The sequence below is a fragment of the Bison bison genome, unplaced genomic scaffold (genome assembly GCF_000754665.1).
Source record: "Bison bison bison isolate TAMUID 2011002044 unplaced genomic scaffold, Bison_UMD1.0 scf7180017864302, whole genome shotgun sequence".
In the NCBI taxonomy this organism is placed as follows: domain Eukaryota; kingdom Metazoa; phylum Chordata; class Mammalia; order Artiodactyla; family Bovidae; genus Bison; species Bison bison.
This window is the reverse complement of record NW_011494874.1, coordinates 7363216-7383081: the sequence shown is the minus strand read 5'-3', so window position 1 is coordinate 7383081 and position 19866 is coordinate 7363216. Positions and strand designations below refer to the sequence as shown.

Genomic DNA, 19866 nt, shown 5'->3' with positions numbered 1-19866 from the left:
TAAAGATCTCGCTTAGCTGCAGATCATTCAGAGGCCCTGTGTCATCCCTTTTCTCCTCTTTTAGCCGATCAAGATTTGCATTCTCGGTCCTCCTGCTGTGGGAAAATCCAGCGTCGCTGAAGTTTTAGCCAAATACTATAAACTGCACCACATTAAATTGAAGGATGTCATCTCTGAAGCCATAGCGAAACTGGTAACAATTTTAGCAACTTTATTGGGGATTTCAATAATTTAAAAATGCCTTTTCTTAGTCTTATAATTAAGAAGTCACTGATCTTCTGTGGCATCCTTCAAAGAGATTTGTTATTTTAACTGGAGTTTGTTGTCAGCCCCTATTATGAAAACACAGAATCCCAAAGGGTTTTCCTTCGTAAGGTGGAAGCATCTTTCATGGGTGGACTTTAAACTTTTGTCTGTCTCTAGTTGTTGCTCAAAATGTATCTTGTATTCTCTCTGTTGACTGGCGGTTTTGTTATTCTTTTTAAAACTGTATAGTTGTACAATTTAAAAATTGTATAGTTGATTTATAATATTGTATAACTTACACATGTACAAAGTGATTTACAATTTTTAAAGATTATATTCCATTTACAGTTATTATAAAGCATTGGCTATACTCCCAGTGTTGTACAGTATACCCTTGTATCTTATTTTAGAAATAATAGTTTGTGCCTCTTACCTTTCTGCCCTTACATAGCCCCTCCGCACTTCCTTCTCCACATTGGTAACCACTAGTTTGTCCTCTGTATCTCTGAGTCTGTTTCTTTTTTCTTATATTCATTAGTTTGCTGTATTTTTTAGATTCCACATATAAGTGATATCATACAGTATTCGTTCTTCTCTGTCTGACTTATTTCACTTAGCATAATGCCCTCCAAGTCCATCCATTTATTGCAAGAGGCAAATTTTCATTATTTTTCATGGCTGGGTAGTATTCCATCATGTGATATAAATACATATCTGTTGATAGACCTTAGGTTGCTTCCCTATCTTGGCAATCATAAATAATGCTGTGATTAAAGTGCATGCATCTTTTCAAATTAATGTTTTTATGGTTTTTGGATATATGTTCTTGTTTAGTCACTAAGTCATGTCTGACTCAACGATGCTTACTAGGTGGTGTCCATGGGTAGAGAGAGTGTTGATTCTTAAGTGGTTCTGGCATTAGCACAGAAATAGATTACTCGTCTAAAAGAGAGTAAGAAACCCACAAGATGCTCATCCGTCTCCATAGATACAAGCATCTTGACCACTTTTGCATGCCTGTCCTTGAGTACCTCCCCTGTTTGGGTACCAGCCTTTTCCAGGATCATTTGCCACAAGGTTTAAGAGTAGCCAATCAATGCAGGACATCACGCTATTTGAATATCTTTGTGATATATAGGAGGCAATCATTACACCTAAGGATGTAACAGAAGGAGGAGAAGAAGAAGGTGAAGAGGAGGAAGAGGAGGATAATGTGGAGGATGCTCAGGAGCTCTTGGAAGGCATCAAGGAAAGCATGGACCAGAACGCAGGTAACCATTCTGTGATATTCTTGTAACAGTCATATTCTTGTGACAGTGATAGTCTTGTGACAGTTGGGTTTTGCCCTTGTTATAAAAACAACCTTGTGTTGTTGTTCAGTTGCTAAGTTGTGTCTGACTCTTCAGCCTCGTAGACTGCAGCACTTTCGGCTCCTCTGTCCTCTACTATCTGCTGGAGTTTTTTCACATTCATGTCCATTGAGTTGGTGATGCTATCACATCTCATCCTCTGTTGCCCGCTTCTCCTGCCTTCAATCTTTCCCAGCATCAGGATTTTCCAGTGAATCAACTCTTTGCATCAGGTGGCCAAAGTATTGGAGCTTTGGCTTCAGCATCAGTCCCTCCAATGAATATTCAGAGTTGATTTAAGATAAAAAAAACTTGATGGGAAAGAACTACCTAAGTTTTAAAAAATTGTGTGTAGTCATCAGTCAGTTCAGTTCAGTTCAGTCGCTCAGTCATGTCCGACTCTTTGCGACCCCATGAATCGCAGCACGCCAGGCCTCCCTGTCCATCACCAACTCCCAGAGTTCACCCAGACCCACGTCCATCGAGTCAGTGATGCCATCCAGCCATCTCATCCTCTGTCGTCCCCTTCTCCTCCTGCCCCCAATCCCTCCCAGCATCAGAGTCTTTTCCAATGAGTCAACTCTTCCCATGAGGTGGCCAAAGTAGTCATAAGTATTTGTAAAGCATCAAAAACTGTAATTAAACAGCAAAGGACATATCAGGAAAAAATATTTACCACCAAATATGACGAAAAGTTAATAGTTAATAAAATAATAAGAAAATCATTAAGTCCTGAATAGGAAAACATGGATGAAAAACTTGGGCCAATGATTCACTCATTCAGGAAGAAATACAAATAAACAGAAAAATTATCTCGCTCACATGATAATTTTAACCAGTTTGTTGAACACATGCATTGCAGTTAAGTGTCCCTTTAAACGTAAACTCTGTACTCATTCTTCCCTTGCCCTGGAATGGAATTTCAGGCTGGTCCCACTGCAGCTTTTAGATAATAAGTAAATGGCGTCTCTGTTTGTTCATACTTTAAGAAGGTCATTCCAGCCAAATAATCATAAATGAGGTTTTGAAATGAGATGTCTTTAAGGAAGCTTGCCACCCAGGCAGGAAAGCATCAGCAGCAGTTAGAAAAATAGAAACCATTTCATCTTTACATAATTGAGATCCTCCATCAAACAGGTAATACTAGCATTGGCTGTGAAAGTGAAAGTCTCTCAGTCATGTCTGACTCTGCGACGCCATGGACTGAACTCTACAGGCCAGAGTACTGGAGTGGGTAGCCTTTCCCTTCTCCAGGGGATCTTCCTAACCCAGGGATCGAATCAGGGTCTCCTGCATTGCAGGCAGATTCCTTACAGCTGAGTCACCAAGGAAGCCCAAGAATACTGGAGTGGGTAAGTAAGTCAGTCAGTAAGTGAAGTCGCTCAGTCGTGTCCGACTCTTTGCAACCCCGTGGACTGTAGCCTACCAGCTTCTCCATCCATGGGATTCTCCAGGCAAGAATACTGGAATGGGTTACCATTTCCTTCTCCAGGGGATCTTCCCGACCCAGGGATCGAACCCAGGTCTCCTGCATTGGAGGCAGACGCTTTAACCTCTATCCTTTCTCCAGGGGATCTTTCAGACCCAGGAATTGAACCAGGGTCTCCTGCATTGCAGGCGGATTCTATACCAGCTGGTACAGAAGCGTTGGCTATCGGCCAGTCCAAAGTGTCACAAGTGTGAACTCTCATCCAGTGGAGAGTTCCTCCCCTCCCATCCTATCAAGCGCCTTTGGTTTCTTTCCTCTTACTGACTCCTTCCACCTTGCTGGTGCCAGTTTCTGATCCTCCAAGGTTGGGCTGGAGCAAGTGGGGATTAGGGAACGAGGTGGTGGTTGTTTAGTCAGTAAGTCATGTCCAACTCTTGCAACCCCATGGACTGCAGCCAGCCGGCTTCTCCGTCCATGGGATTTTCCAGGCAAGAATACTGGAGTGGGTTGCCATTTCCTTCTCCAGGGGATCTTCCTGACCCAGGGATCGAACCTGCGTCTCCTGTGTTGCAGGAAGGAGGACAAAGGTGCAAAAGGGCTCTCCCCTTGAGGACCGCCCACCGCCTTCCCCTGGGGCACAGCTCTGGGCTGCCGTCTGTCTCTGGTCTTCTGACACTCCCCGTACTGTCCCTCCAGATGCTCTTCTTACTAGCTATTTATCTTCGGGACTCCTCACCCTCCTCCCAACTCTGTTTTAACCCTCCACCTCCTCCTGGCCTGCCCCCAGGCCACTCCAGTCCAGTCTATAGGGCGGAGAATATGCTTTTTTCTGCATACACTGAGGGTTCACTTAAACCAGCTAGCTTCTGAGTCTGGGTTTTTGCTTTGATGTAGGCCAGGTGGGGCCACACCTAGGTGGCTCAGAGGTTAAAGAGTCTGCCTGCAATGTGGGAGACCTGGGTTTGATCCCTGGGTCGGGAAGATCCCCTGGAGAAGGAAATGGCAACCCACTCCAGTATTCTTGCCTGGAAAATCCCATGGACGGAGAAGCCTGGTGGGCTACAGTCCACCGGGTCGCAAAGAGTCGGACACGACTGAGCGACTTCACTTTCACTTTCAGGCCAGATGGGGAGGAAATGAAAGTCAGAATCCCAGAGAGATTTCCCAGAGGTAAAGGAAATAACCCTAAACACTCATTGGAAAGACTGGTGCTGAAGCTCCAGCGCTTTGGCCACCTGATGCAAAGAGCCAACCTCTTGGAAAAGACCCTGATGCTGGGAAAGATTCAGGGCAGGAGGAGAAGGGGATGACAGAGGATGAGATGGTTGGATGGCATCACCGACTCGATGGACACGGGTTTAAGCAAACTCTGGGAGACAGTGAAGGACTGGTGTGCCACCGTTCACGGGGTCCCAAAGAGTTGGAGACAACTTAGCAACTGAACAACACTGAGCATTCACTTACACCAGCTGGTTATCTGAGTCTGAATTTTTGCTCTGGCTGGGCTGGGTGTGGAGGAAATGGAATTTAAAATCCCAGAGGTGAAGGGCAGAAAACACAGGTCAACACTTTAAGATATGACACTGCCCTTGCCTCGCCTGTTTCCTTTGTAGCCCAGTTGGTTAAGAATCCGCCTGCAATGCACGAGACCCTGGTTCGATTCCTGGGTCGGGAAGATAGCCTGAAGAAAGGATAGGCTACCCACTCCAGTATTCTTGGACTTCCCTTGTGGCTCAGCTGGTACAGAATCCGCCTGCAAGTGGGACACCTGGGTTCGATCTCTGGGTTGGGAAGATTCCCTGGAGAAGGGAATGGCCGCCTACGCCAGTATTCTGGCCTGGAGAATTCCATGGACTGAATAGTCCATGGGGTCGCAAAGAGTCGGACACAAATGAGCGACTTTCACTTTCACCTTCTTTGCCTCGCCTGTGACAGTGGGGAATCCCTATCTTGGTTTCAGAGTCTTGCAGTGTCCCGGCTCTTACCATTCAGGGGAGAGGAAGAAAGCAAAACAAGACATTCCATTGTGAGGACACCTGTGGAGGAAGTCTGGCAAGGCCACTTGGAAGGGTGGGGCCTGGGGTTTGTAGGAATCCACAGGTGACCGTGGTCATGTGTACATACGCTGTAAGCCTGGGGTCTAAGGCCAGAACCAGACAGACACGGGACAATGTTTATTGACAGGATCATATAGTTGGTCTTTGCAAAGACCCGAAAGTCTTATCCAATAACTTTGTATAAACAGGGTGACATGAAGTACTGACTGGACTCTTTTCATGTCCCAGTGGGGGTGACCACACAGAACAAGAATTATGGTTGAGAGCAGTCATTGCGTCACCAAAGTTCAAGAAGGGCCTGTCCTTGGCAGGAGATTCTGTTCTTCCCACTGATGCTGTTGTTGCCATTCAGTCGCTAAGTCACGTCTGACTCTTTGCAACCCTATGGACTGCAGCACACCAGGCTCCTCTGTCCTCTGCTATCTCCCAGCGTTTGCTCACATTTATCACTCACTGAGTCAGTGATGCTATCAAGCCGTCTCATCCTCTGCCACCCCCTTCTCCTTTTGCCTTCAATCTATCCCAGCATGCAGGAGAGGCCAACTGGATTAGTAGCCAGGGTCTCCAGTTGGTGCTAGTGGTAAAGAACCCGCCTGCCAGTGCCAGAGACATAAGAGACATGGGTTCGATCCTTGGGTCGGGAAGATCCCCTGGAGAAGGGAGTGGCAACCTACTCCAGTATTCTTGCCTGGAGAATCTCATGGACAGTGGAGCCTGGTGGGCTCCAGTGCAAAGGGTTGCAAAGAGTCGGACTGAAGCGACTTAGCACGCACAGGGAGGGAGGCAACCCTCCCCGCTGTCACAGGCCCACCCTCCCCGCTGTCACAGCCCACCCACCCGCTCACTTCTGACAAGATGGCAATAGTCCAGTCAGTCCCCCGTAACCCCAGGAAAGTGCTTTTTTCTTCAAGCTTGTCCAAAACTCCTTCCTATTCACATTTACCTGAAACTAGAACACAGACCCAGGTTACGTTTAAACAAAAGAAGACCTGTGAACCCATGGTGCAAACCTCTGTGGAAATTTCATAGCATGAAGAGGCAGAAGTCCTCACCTGACCCAGTGTGTCATCATTTGAGTCTAAGAACTCCAGCAAGACAGAACTCACAGTCCTGCAGGGAGGCACCTCCGAATTCTTATCGATTCGTGATTCCACTCCCGTTGATCCCTGACTATGCAGCCAAAATAAGGACTTGTTTAAACCACAGAATTCACTAACTAGTTCTAGATCCTTTTTGCATTGTGGATTTGTTGAATCTGGTTGGTGGGATTCCAGGTGATCGGCAGACTGGCCTTTTAACTTTTCTGTGGGTTTGAAATTAAAAAGTTGGGGACAGGGTGAGAAAAATATGTAAATGTATCAACTTTGTAGTGTCTCTACTGTGCATGCATGCTAAGACACTTCAGTCGTGTCCAAATCTTTGTGACCCACTAGGCTCCTCTGTCCATAGCTTCCTCCAGGCAAGAATACTTTAGTGGGTGGCCATGCCCTCCTCCAGGGGATCTTCCTGACCCAGGAATTGAACCCTGTTATGCATGGATTATTTTAAAGACCTTGTTGAACCTTTTTTTTCTTTTTCCTGTATTTTGGCTGCACTGCTTGGCATGCAGGATTTTAGTTCCCCAACTAGGGAACTAACTGGCGACTCCTGCAATGGAATTGCAGTCTCTCTTAACCACGGGACCACCAGGGAAGTCTCCCCGCTATCTATGTTTAAACTGTCTTTAGCAGTTATAATTATGGGTTAATATTAGCATTTAAATATTACTGTTATTTGAAAGGCAGACTTAAAATTTAACAAAAAAAGAAAACAATGAAGCTGTGTGGTGTTTTAAGGCCTGTCCAGCAGGGCTGTGCTCATTTATTTTAAAGCAGAAGTAACTGTCACCTTCCAAAATGCCCCGGGCCAGCCAAGGTCATGGCTGTATCTCCAGGAGGTCACAGTTCTCTAGAGAAAGGCACCTGGACTTGGCCCTTTGTGTACTCACATTCCATGGTTATCATAAACTGCTGCTCAGGGCTTCCCCGGTGGCACAGTGGATAAGAATCCGCCTGCCAGTGCAGAGTGCGCAGGTTCGATCCCCGGTCCAGGAAAATGCCACATGCCTTGGGGCAACTAAGCCTGAGCACCACAACTACTGAGCCCGTGTGCCACAGCTACTGAGGCCCACATGCCTGGACTTCGTGCTCCGCAACACGAGAAGCCGCCGCAGTGAGAAGCCCGTGCACCACGGCGAAGAGCAGTCCCCGTTCGCTGCAACTAGAGAAAGCCCACGTGCAGCAACGAAGACCCAGTGCAGAAAATAAAGATAAAATAAACTGCTGCTCAAGCCCCCTTCTGGCATATTGAACGCTTAGTTCTGAAACAAAGAGAACAAATGGCCAAGCTCATTGCCTGAAATAAACCAAGGGATGCCACAGAGGAGGCTGAAGCTAGATTTCTGAGTATGTGCCTTTCCTTATCAGGGAAGCTTTTGAGAATTGGAAATACTGTTTAAATAAAACTCATCTTTGGATATCAGTGGATCCTTGACATTTTTAAAATGTGGCTTTATTTCTTGACAGCACTGTGAACCTTACTGAAAAGGAATGTCAAATCACTTTGAGGAATTTCATTATGTTAAATAACATCTTTATCTTTCTGTCTCTGCCATAATATTTAAGTTTCTGAAAGATGCGATTATTTTCTGAATCAATTACCACCTAATGATTTGTGTGACAATGAAAGGTGGAAGAAAGGAGAGCTGTTTTCATTAGATCATCTCGTTGTCATTGAATAATAAAAAAGGCTTCAAATTATTTTATATTATACATCCACTGATAAGCTGAAAGTATAGTGCTGCCCTAGGAAGAGTTTCCGGAGAAGGCAATGGCAACCCACTCCAGTACTCTTGCCTGGAAACTCCCACGGACAAAGGAGCCAGGTGGGCTGCAGTCCATGGGGTCCGCTAAGAGTTGGACACAACTGAGTGACTTCCCTTTCACTTTTCACTTTCATGCATCGGAGAAGGAAATGGCAACCCACTCCAGTGTTCTTGCCTGGAGAATCCCAGGGATGGGGGAGCCTGGTGGGCTGTCATCTATGGGGTCGCACAGAGTCAGACATGACTGAAGCGACTTAGCAGCAGCAGCACCAGGAAGAGTTTCAGAGATCAGTTTCTAAACTCCCCAAACTTGCATTGTTGTTTAGTTGCTCAGTCCTGTCTGACTCTTGGGACCCCATGGGCTCTAGCCCATCAAGCTCCTCCATCCCTGGGATTCTCCAGGCAAGAACACTGGAGTGGGTTGCCATTTCCTTCTCCAAAACTTGCATTACCATAATGTATATATTAAGCCATATAAAGGCAGGGCTGTTTTTTAGAAGTGATAGCTGTTCAACAGTTAACAATGGAAGGATAGATGAATATTTTAGAGAAGTTACATCATACTGTCTTGGAAACACTGTGACAGTTTTTTGACAAACTCCTCCCTCCTTTGCCTCCCCAAGCAACTGCAGGAATCCCACATTCAAGGCTGGAGAGAAAACTGTCCGGTGGGGTCAAGGTCTGAAATGCCGACTGGAACAGACAGGGAGCAGAGGGCTGGTGCCTTTAAGGGTCAGGATCAAGCTTGATTTTTATTCAAAAGCAGCAAATATTTATTGGGCATGTGCTATTAATAAATCATGTGGCAGCAGGATGCATGAATACCATCCCACTGAATTCTCACAATGGAAGCATTTTTTATTATGTATCAAAGCATAGAAGTATAATATCAAAATAGAATTGAGTAAACCCTGCCAGTCAGGGAGAACACTCTGGATTTCTCCACTTAACTGCTCTTTCAACTTCATCCAAAAGTTGTGACCACGGTTAAAAAAACAAATCTGAAAGTGCAGACATCAGCATTTGCCTCCACTCTTTCTTGCAGACGAGTTCCTTAGTTTCTGCTACTTTACAGGGCGTTAGAATTCATGTGTCATGGTTTAAATACAGAACCACATATTTTTCACTGTAATGCAAAGATAAGAGTTTTTCAGTAGTAATTTTGACGACACAAGAATTTTTGAGGTCACTTTAGAATGTAACCTGTATATGTAGAATATGACTGCATGGTAATTTTTTTTTCTTTTTATCAGGTCGCCTGGAAGATCAATATATTATTAGATTTATGAAAGAAAAGCTAAAATCCATGCCTTGCAGGAATCAAGGTTACATTTTGGATGGATTCCCAAAGACCTATGATCAGGCCAAAGACCTGTTCAGCCGTAAGTGTGGGTGTTCCTTTTGTTTTGAGTGTTTACATTCAGATAAGTTGCAACTTTATTGTTCAGAGTAATAACGGTCACAATTAAAAAAATCAGAGGGACTATATCTAAAATACAAGCTTTCCTCGTTACAGCTAGTTTTCATGAGTGACTCAGTTAAAACATTTAAATTTTTGAGCTGTCCTTCATAATAATATGTAATGAATTCAATGATGTATATTTTGTTTTACTAGAAGAGGATGAGGAGGAGGAAGAAGAAGGCAGAGGCAAAATGTTTCCCTATGATAAACTAATCATACCTGGTAAGTGTAAGCTACTTCTCCAAGGTCATATTTAAAGGAACGTCATTTGATATCTCTTTTGTACCACAACAACATTTTTTATGTTGATAAAGTAGGTTTGTTTGTATCAGGAAAAAAGTAAAGCAATATCCTTAATATCAAATTCCAACCTAAAGAATGCACTGGGGGTAATGGATAGAGTCCCTATGAGAACATTCATATCTGCTGTTCCCTTCTGTGACAGAGCAGAAAAGTTAGCCAATCTGTTGGTGCCCTGACTTCCTTTCTTTTTTGTTTTTCTGTACTTTTTTAAAACTTGAGATATAGTTGATTTACAACATTATATAAATTTCAGGTATATAGCATAATACAGCATAGTGATTCACAATTTTTTTTAAAGTCTTTATTGACTGTGTTACAACATTGCTTCTGTTTTGCGTTTTGGTTTTTCAGCCATGAGGCATATGGGATCTTAGGGATCAAACCCTCACCCCCTGCAGTGGAAGGTGAAGTCTTAACCACCAGACCATCAGGGAAGTTCTGATTCACTTTTTAAAAAATTTTTTCCTTTTTTTTTTTTGATTTAACAATGTTTTAAAATTGTGCTCCATTTGTAGTTATTACAAAATATTGCCTCTATTCCCTGTGCTCTACAGTGTCCTGGGGAGAGTTGTCAGTTGGTGAGACCGCCAGGGACTGGGTCACTGCCCTTCCTTCCTGCTCTGCTTTAGGTCCTGGCCATGCCATTGTCTTTTCTGGAAGACATCCAGAATCCAGAATCGAGACTGGGCAGGAAGAAGCTGCTCGGGTCCCTAACCACCACAAGTTTATCCTTTTAGGTATTTACCCAGAGCTCTCACAACATACCTTTGAAAGAGAAGTATCAACAATGTATTCCATGTAAAAGGATTTGCTGAGTACCTAGCAGGCATTTCTTGTGACTCCGCCATCAACTTTAAAAGTTTTTTTCTTCTTCTTCTTCTTTTTTTTTAAGTCAGTTTGCATGAGGTTTAACCAAGTTCCGGTCATATGATAAATACAAGAATAGCTATTTTCTTAGCCCAGGGAGGTAGCTTGGAAGAGGCTGCTCACTGTGTCAAAGTCCCCGAGAGAGACAATTCACAGCTGTAATCCTTTCCTCCTCCTGGCCCAGGCACAGCTTGTGATGAAGCTTCTGGAAGCAGAGACATCAGGGAGCAGTCATCCTCAAGGATGGATATATACTGTTTGCCTGAGGCAGGATCACAAAATGCCAGAGGAATGGGTTCTCTTAGGTTTCCCATTAATTTCTATACTTGCCTCCAGAAAGGTTAAAAAGTAAAGTCGACTGGTCTAAATAAGCCCATCTGTCCAGTTTATGAGACTTTAGCACTTCTGGGCGATAGGCATTCATTCTAAACCCCATGGTAAATCCTCCTGTTCTCCCTGAGGCAGCTGGATAAAATTCAGCTCAACCCACCATCTGCCACGTAACAGGCAGGACACGCGAGGGGAGCTTATTGAGCTTCTCCATGAGCTTGGGAGGCAGGAATTACTCCCTTGTTTACCGGATCCCGAGCCTGAAGTCCAGAGACTGATCCAAGCCCTCTTCGCTGGTAAATGTGAGGGCTTGAATTCAGATTCATATCTTCTCATGCCACTGCCTCCAAAAACCAGAGCGAATGAAACCCCTCCCTAAGATAAGAAAATGGAAACACAAGAGGTAAAAAGATATGCAGTTCTTAGTCCTGATCCACGGGGCTGCTCTCTGCCGGGTAGGGTCCAAACACATCCATGATGAAATCTCTTTGGAATGTCTAGTCTTTTCTTTTCAATTAGCCCCCCTCCCCCCTTTTTAAAAAGAAATTGTCATTAGTTTCTCTCTTCCTGAAAAAAATCAGATCATTGTCTCATTTGAACTGTGAGATTTTAATTAATGGAAATGACAGAGACATGAGAGGCTAATGCCATTGAAAGAAGAATTTATTCCTCATATTTCCCCAGAGAAGGGAGTGTGGGAACCATCCAGGGCCACTGGGAGAAGCACCAGGGTTGGTCAGGAGGCAGGGGAAAGTCTAGGACTCAGCCTCTCTTGAGATTACTGTGGGAAAGGCAGGGGATTGACTAGTATGAGTAGTTGCAGTGGGCTTTGGTCTCTAGCTGCCTGGTCCTGGCCCTGGCCCTGGCCCTGGCCCTGGGATGAGTAAAGGCAGGAGAAATACTGACTTGGTGTGTAAGTTACATAAAAGGGGCGGTTGGCTTGCATATGTGAAGTGTGCACTGAGGGGTGGATGAAATGCTCACTGTCATTAATAATGATCCATGTGTCAAATATTCGATAAGCACTGACTGTGTTATACTGAACATAGATGTTTCATAGCATGAAGTGAGCAAATAGGTTGATCTATGAAAAATTAAAGTCCCAGGGAAGTCCCTGTTTATATTAATTTGGCAAATTGGCCATCAGAGCATTTTGCTCATAGCTGTGAGTCTCTTTGGGAAATGGTGATATTGTGCTGGAAATGTGTCAAGGTGACAATTGACTGGGCAGCTGACAACAGATGTATCACAGGGTTATTAGAGATTTGGATTGACAATTTCTCCTTTTTAATTTTTGGCCATGCCACACGGCTTGTAGGATCTTAGTTCCTTGACCAGAGATTGAACCTGTCTCTTGGCAGGAGAAGTGTGGAGTCCTAACCACTGGACTTCAAGGGAATTCCCAATTTTTGCTGTTTTTATTGAAAAGAGGGAAGGAAGGAAAGCAGAAAGGAAGAAACGGAGGAAGGGAAAGAAAAACAATAGATTTTACAAGATGCCCATTAATTGGGCCTCCCACGTGACTTAGAGGTGAAGTGTGCCCAGTGCGGGAGCCGCTCCCTGGGTGGGAGAGATCCCCCGGAGGAGGAAATGGCAACCCACTCTGTTGTAGCCACGCGTTCCAGGAAACAAACTCACTCAGAAGGACAATGCAGATAGTGGAGTGCAGTTTATTACGCCAGCGGGCCCAAGGCAGAGTCTCCTCTTAGCCAAGGACCCGTACCAGTTTTTGTGAAAACCTTATATACCCTAAATGTACTTGCTCAAACCCACCTCCCCAAATGCCTTGAAACTAGTCTGGACAAGGTAAAAAAGAGATACGATCAAAGTTAACCAATGATTCACGTGTCACTGCTGCTGCTGCTAAGTCGCTTCAGTCGTGTCCGACTCTGTGCTACCCCATAGACGGCAGCCCACCAGGCTCCCCCGTCCCTGGGATTCTCCAGGCAAGAACACTGGAGTGGGTTGCCGTTTCCTTCTCCAATGCATGAAAAGTGAAGAGTGAAAGTGAAGTCGCTCAGTCGTGCCGGACCGTTGGCGACCCCATGGACTGCAGCCTTCCAGGCTCCTCCGTCCAAGGGATTTTCCAGGCAAGAGGACTGGAGTGGGGTGCCATTGCCTTCTCCATCATGTGTCACAAGACTAGATAAACAGTAGACATTTATCAATAGGACTGTGGTCATATCCCGATAAACATAATGGAATTTACGACTTTGTTCTGTTACAGAGATAATTAGTGTATTCTTTTAGGCAACGGAGAGTCCAAGTCCTGAGGCTCTTTTATCCAGGGGGTCTGGTTTCCCATTGGTATGCCGTTTCTATAGACACCGGGCACAAAGTTCAGAGTGCAGTGGGAGGGTGACCATGCGTGTAGCCTAATGTTCTCAGCCTGGCCTAAGATGGAGTCCAGCTCTGTCTGTTTCCTCCTTCAACTCCAGTATTCTTGCCTAGGAAATCCCATGGACAGAGGAGCCTCGTGGGCTACAGTCCATGGGGTCACAAAGAGTCGGACACGACTGAGCGACTGAGCACGTGCGCATGGGCTTCACTGGGGGGTGGTCTCTGGAAACATGGTGATTTGTATCTGTCCTCCACCAGAGGCAGCAAGAAGGCCAATTGGCCAGGCCCTCTGTGGCAACAGGATTTCCCAGCTGGTAACCAGACGTCTGGGTTGAGCAGTGGCGGGTCTGCCAGCACCTGCTTGCCGGCTCCAGGGCCCCTGTGTGAACTCACAAGCTCCTTCTCTCCAGAGTTCGTGTGTTCACTGGATGCGTCCGATGAGTTCCTCAAGGAGCGGGTGATGAACCTCCCCGAGAGCATCGTGACAGGGACCCACTACAGCCAGGACCGGTTCCTCCGGGCTCTGAGCAACTACCGGGACGTCAACACCGAAGACGAGACTGTCCTCAACTACTTCGACGAACTTGAAATCCACCCAATCCATATAGGTACGAAATAAACTCAAGGATAAAGTGAACGTGGAGCACCACTGCCCAGTGTCTGCACCCCCAGCCAGCCTGGGGCATGCCTGTCATAGGGCTGGGGGAGCGGAGGACAGTACAAGTGTGTGTCTAGGGCCCAGGACGTCACAAGAAAAGACAGGGGAGTTGTCTACTTGAGGATTTAGTGGAGTGGGTGGGGGGTGGGGAGTGTTACTGTTGTACGAAAACGTGGATGTATTACGAAGTTGAATGCCAAATGGCATTATTTATTTTACCAAATTGGCTTTTATTTTTATTTTAACGAATGAGGCAATTGATTAACCCGGTATCGTTTGTTGTAAAGCTTCTTGTTGGCAGCTGCCACCTGTGTGTGATTCTGTCCCGGTCTCTATGTCCACGAGGTCAGTTTGTGGCCCCCATCCTGGTCCTGTTCTACCAATTTCAGTCTCTCCAGGGCTTGGCGGACCCGGCGGGCCACACTCTTGGAGCCTCTGCCGAAGTAGCCGGGCATGACAGCATTCTCTGATGCTCCCCCACCCCCCCCACCCCCGACAGATCTGGGTTTCAGAGCCAACCCCGGTGCCAGCCCGGAGGTACAGGTGCCGGGCTGTGGCAGCTGCTCATGTAGAACCACTTCTCATTGTAGGGAGCAAGCTCTTTATGTTTGGCCAGCTTGACCGTGTCCACCCATTCAGGGACTTTCAGCTTCCCGGACCTCTTAAGGAAGGCTGCTGGAGTTCTGATGCACTTCTGAGGCTTCACGTCTTTTACAGTAACTCCAAGCACGATGCGCCCTCTGCACTGCTAGCCAGGGGAAAGGGGGATTTTTAAAAAATATTTGATTTATTCATTTGGCTACGCTGGGTCTTCGTTGTGGCATGTGAGATCTAGCTCCCTGACCAGGGATCAAACCCAGGCCCCCCTACATTGGGAGCGAGGAGTCTTAGCCACTGGAACATCAGGAAGTCCCCAAATTGGCATTTTTTTTAAGGGTACTTAAAGTTACATGATTTGCTGCCAGCTGCGTTGGGCCATTTCCCCAGCATCCTTGGGAGCTGCCTTCTGTTCCCATAGCATTGCACTGGTGTTCTTCACAAAGCCCCTCCTGGCCTTTAGACTGGCCAACTCACCCCTGGTTGCTATTGTTTGTTGTTTCATCACTAAGTTGTGTCTGACTCTTGTGACCCCATGGACTGCAGCACGCCAGGCTTCACAATCTCCCGGAGTTTGCTCAAACTCATGTTTATTTCGGAGAAGGCAATGGCAACCCACTCCGGTACTCCTGCCTGGAAAATCCCATGGACGGAGGAGCCTGGTAGGCTGCAGTCCATGGAGCGCTAAGAGTCGGAATGACTAAGCAGCTTCACTTTCACTTTTCCTTTCATGCATTGGAGAAGGAAATGGCAACCCACTCCAGTGTTCTTGCCTGGAGAATCCCAGAGACAGGGGAGCCTGGTGGGCTGCCATCTGTGGGGTCACACAGAGTTGGACACAACTGAAGCGACTTAGTAGCAGCAGCAGCATGTTCATTGAGTTGGTGATGCTATCTAACCATCTTATCCTCTGCTGCCCCCTTCTCCTCCTGCCTTCAATCTTTCCCAGCATCAAGGTCTTTCCAATGAGTCAGCTCTTTGCTTCAAGTGGCCGAAGTAATGGAACTTCAGCTTTACCATCAGTCCTTCCAATGAATATTCAGGGTTGATTTCCTTCAGGATTGAGTGGTTTGATCTCCTTGCTATCCAAGGGACTCTCAAGAGTCTTCTCCAACACCACAATTCAGAAGCATCAGTTCTTCACCTCTCAGTCTTCTTTATGGTCCAACTCTTAGTCCATACATGACTACTGGGAAAACCATAGCTTTGACTAGACAGATCTTTGTTGGCAAAGTAATGTCTCTGCTTTTTGGTATGCTGTCTAGGCATTAACTCACTCTTAGCTACTCAGAAATCAAATAGCTCTTCATCGCATTCCTCCTGTTTCCTGTAAACACTTAACTCAGAGCTGAGCACCCAGCAAGCATGCAGTGAGCATGCTGTCTCATCAGCCTCACCGCAGCCTCATCATTGCTACCTCCAGATCCTTTCTGTTGTGGCTGGTTTCTCCTCCTCTTGGCTCAGTGAACCACTGAACTTCCTTTCTGGTTTTCTGGATCCTGACACCTCTGTTTCCTCCGGGTTTGCTGAAAAAAATTGCTAATCTGATGGCAGCTTAGTGCCCAGGTTGACCTTTGGGGCCTCCCAAGGCCTCTCTCCATCCCCTCAAACCAGCTGGGACACATCCCAGTCCTGGAGTACTGGGAGGCTTAGAGCTGACAGAAACTGTCAGCAGGAGAGCTGATTCCAGTTTCTAGCTCTGCCTCAGTATTCTCATCTGTGAAATAGGAAAATAATCCCTGGCTTGTGACTAATGGTGGGGATTAGAGATAGGAAGTGTCTGGCACATTGGCGAAGTTCAACAGCTGGTAGTTAATCTTATTATTAGTACAACAGTAAGGCAGAAAGTGATGTGTATTATGAAATGAGAATACATTTATCAGTCTGCAAATTCTGCTCTGTTTTGCACCCTCAGAAGTGATTGGATTTTGTCTTCATCTGGACAGGCCTGTGTACGTTGCACACCAAGTTCTATAGGTAGAAGCTAAGGATTCTACACCTACTAATACGGGAAGTAGTTTACACGATTTACCCAGAGAACTTGGAAGGAGTGGTGAGCAAACTTCATAAAAGTAGTGATTGTCATCTTTTTCAGTAAAACCCCCCAAAACTATTTATGGAATGATGAGGAGAGCTCCAGGGAGAAACAAGGCAGAAATGATGAGGTGGAATGAATGAGTGAGTGATCACTGTCTTCTGCCTCATTCCGTGCCCGTCACTTTTGGCCTCATCTTCACACTCACAACCAGAGACAAGGGAAAAGCAAAGGGGTGTAATGTATCCCAGCGATGCGCATAGGGGAGGGCGTCAAGGTCAGGAACGCGCCCAGCCTCTGGAGGGTCTTGAATGGGGCCCTGGAAGGATGCTGGCACCTGCGTCCTGTCGCTGCACCTCTGTACCCCACTTCTCTCTCAGCATCTCTTTCTGCCCTTCAGTTATTTATTTTTTTGGCCACACCATGCAGCATCTTAGTTCCCTGACCAGGGATTGAACCTGAGCCCCCAGCATTGGAAGTGAGGAGTCTTAACCGCTGAATTGCCAGGGATGTCTGCTCCGCATCTTTTTTCTCTTTTGCTCTTTGAACCAGGTCTCTCTTTCTCCTTTCTCTGGCCCACGTGGTAAATGAAGGCTGCCTCACAGCCCTGAAGTTTCCATGTTAACACTGGGAGCCAAGCCCGTAGCTAGATGTGTCTCTTTCCATCCTAATTGTACATACTTAGACGAGCAGATGGGAGGTCATGGTTGGGTCAGGTGCGCACGCCCCAGCTAATCCTCCATTCATCCTTCCCAAGGTCAGGGCAGAAGTACTCCTGGAGGCAGCAGTGTTCTATCTTTCAAGTACATCAGGGGTGTAATGCTCTACTAGGGGAGCCAAGGAGAAATGCATTGAAATGTCAGAGCTCAGGCAACCAGGAAGTGAGTTTTTTTGTGTGTGTGTGTGTGTGTTTTTTGGTTTGGTCTTGCTTCTTGATGGGCTTGTTTCCACCCACCGACCAATGTGCTTGGCTCCGTTCTTCCCCTCGTCCCATGTTGGAACCTGGCAGTGCTTCTAGCCTAGGTCAAGGTTCTACAGTCCAAACACGGGGGGCGGGGAGTGCAGCAGTGGCTGTGCTTGGCGGCTGGTGGGCAGTTACTCCCGAGGAAGGGCTGGAGGCGCTTAGCTCTCAAATGCACCTACTGCTCACCCTTCTGTGCAGAGACCTTCCAAGCAAGCCCCGAGACTGGTGTAGAATTTACTATTAAGTGAATTGTGCAGGGAGGAACTTCCTGTTGTCAGCAAGCCTTCTCCACTCTCCCCTTCCCCTCCCAGATCCCCTTCTCCCCCTCCTCCTCTTTTTTCTCATTCTCCTTCTGGTCTTCTTGTTAACATCAGTCACATATTCTGGAGTTTGGACTTTTTCTGATTCAATCAGGCAAACTGAAAAAGTTAATTAAAAAAAAAAATGAATTGAAAATGTATCCCAGAATCACTGATTCTCAGAAACAGAAAACCAAAGAAACCTGGAGGTCACTCAGCCCCCTCTCCGCCCACATCCAGGTGCAGGACTTCCTTTTGTGGAAATCCCCCTGAGTGAAGTGCCCTAGTCTTGCTTAAATGCCTCCCAGGGTGGAGAACTCACTCCTTTGAGGAGGTCCACACCCCCATCCATCCACTCAAATCAGAGGCAGGTGTCACAGCTCAGAGACCCGAGCCCCAGGCTTGCTCCCCATAACTCTCAGAGACCAGTTTGATATTTGCCAGTCAGGCCAGAAATTCTAGACTGTGCTGGTAAACTCAAAAAGGAAACCCCCATATAGTAATTTACACAATTCGCCATCACAGGATTACAGTAATGAAGAATTTTCCTGAGTCTGGTCTCAGGATAGATTGTGAGCAGGGACCAGACTATGAAAAAGTCTGTGTGGGTCTCTTTCTCTCTCCTAATAATTAAAGATGTAGGAAGACTTGAAGATGCTCAGAACAGACTTGCCATCAAACAGCTCATCAAGGAGGTCGGGGAGCCTCGCAATTATGGCTTAACGGATGAAGAAAAGGCGGAAGAGGAGCGGAAGGCTGCTGAGGAACGGCTGGCCAGGGAGGCCATGGAGGAGGCAGAGAGAGAGCACAAGGAGGCCGTGGAGACTGCTGAGAAGATCGCCCGCTGGGAGGAATGGGTGAGTGTGTGCCCGTGTGTGGGGTGGGGGTGAGGGGTGCGGCGCTGGCAAAGCCATCCGGGCCTGTAGCGCTTCCCATCCTAATAGAGAAATGTCGTGGAAATAACCCAAACGATTTTGTTGTTGTTTGTTGTTGTTGTTTATTTTCTCATATATATCATTTTTTAAAAATTTATTTCCTATGTACCATTTAAAAGAACATGACCTTGGTCTTTTGCTAAGTAAAAACAGCTAGGACTTCCCTGGTGGGCCAGTGGTTAAGAATCTCCCTGTCAATGCAGGGGACACAAAGTTTGACCCCTGGTCCCGGAAGATTCCACGTGCCATGGAGCAACTCAGCCCGTCCACCACAATCACTGAGCCCGAGGCCCTGGAGCCCACACACAGAAACAAAGGCCCAGCACTGCCAAAAAAAAAAAAGTTAAAAAAAATACCAATGAGCCACTGATGTAGTATGAACAGTACTGCTGCAAAAGTGTACCATTTGGCGGCATTGTCAATCTGGGGATTTCGTTTGGTTTCCCTCCATTTACCCATCTAACGTGGGTGGTCAGCCTCATTTCATCCTCCTTCTCACCACTGAGTCTTCTTATCTATTCTGCCTCCAAAAACCACACGCAGATCCACCCACAGGGCTCCACTTCTGCTGACCAGGGTGCTAGACTTACGTGGTGCCTTCTTTTTGTCTCCCCAGCTCCACCCCCTCCATCTCCAGTCTGCCCCCCTGCTGATGCCTGGCGGTCCATCTAAAATATAGACCCACCGCGGCCATTCTCTGTTTAAAGTCTTCACAGACTGTTCATCATCATTAGATGAAAGTACAAACTCCTTATTGTGGGCCCCAGGGTCCTCTGTGACCTGGCTCCTTCTAAGGTCATTTAAACAACTTGCCACCTGTGTGATTCACTTCCTCCTTGCTTTTGAGTCTTTGCTAAATGAAGCCTTTTCTGCTGCTGCTGCTAAGTCACTTCAGTCGTGTCCAACTCTGTGTGATCCCATAGACAGCAGCCCACCAGGCTCCCCCGTCCCTGGGATTCTCCAGGCAAGAACACTGGAGTGGGTTGCCATTTCCTTCTCCAATGCATGAAAGTGAAAAGTGAAAGGGAAGTCGCTCAGTCATGTCTGTCCAACCCTCACCGACCCCATGGACTGCAGCCTACCAGGCTCCTCCGTCCATGGGATTTTCCAGGCAGGAGTACTGGAGTGGGGT

At 46.6% G+C, this 19866-nt stretch overlaps 1 protein-coding gene and 1 pseudogene across 1 annotated transcript in view; one reads left to right on the top strand and one right to left on the bottom strand.

The window, feature by feature from the left end:
• The window catches only part of AK7 (adenylate kinase 7), a 68991-nt gene that overhangs the window by 47163 nt on the left and 1962 nt on the right, over nt 1–19866 (top strand). The window contains exons 11-16 of the mRNA XM_010851392.1: nt 65–193; nt 1385–1517; nt 9198–9326; nt 9560–9628; nt 13657–13854; nt 18436–18656. Coding sequence (XP_010849694.1) covers nt 65–193; nt 1385–1517; nt 9198–9326; nt 9560–9628; nt 13657–13854; nt 18436–18656 — 879 coding nt within the window. The remainder of the gene's footprint in view (nt 1–64; nt 194–1384; nt 1518–9197; nt 9327–9559; nt 9629–13656; nt 13855–18435; nt 18657–19866) is intronic.
• LOC104996985 lies at nt 14237–17530 on the bottom strand (annotated as a pseudogene).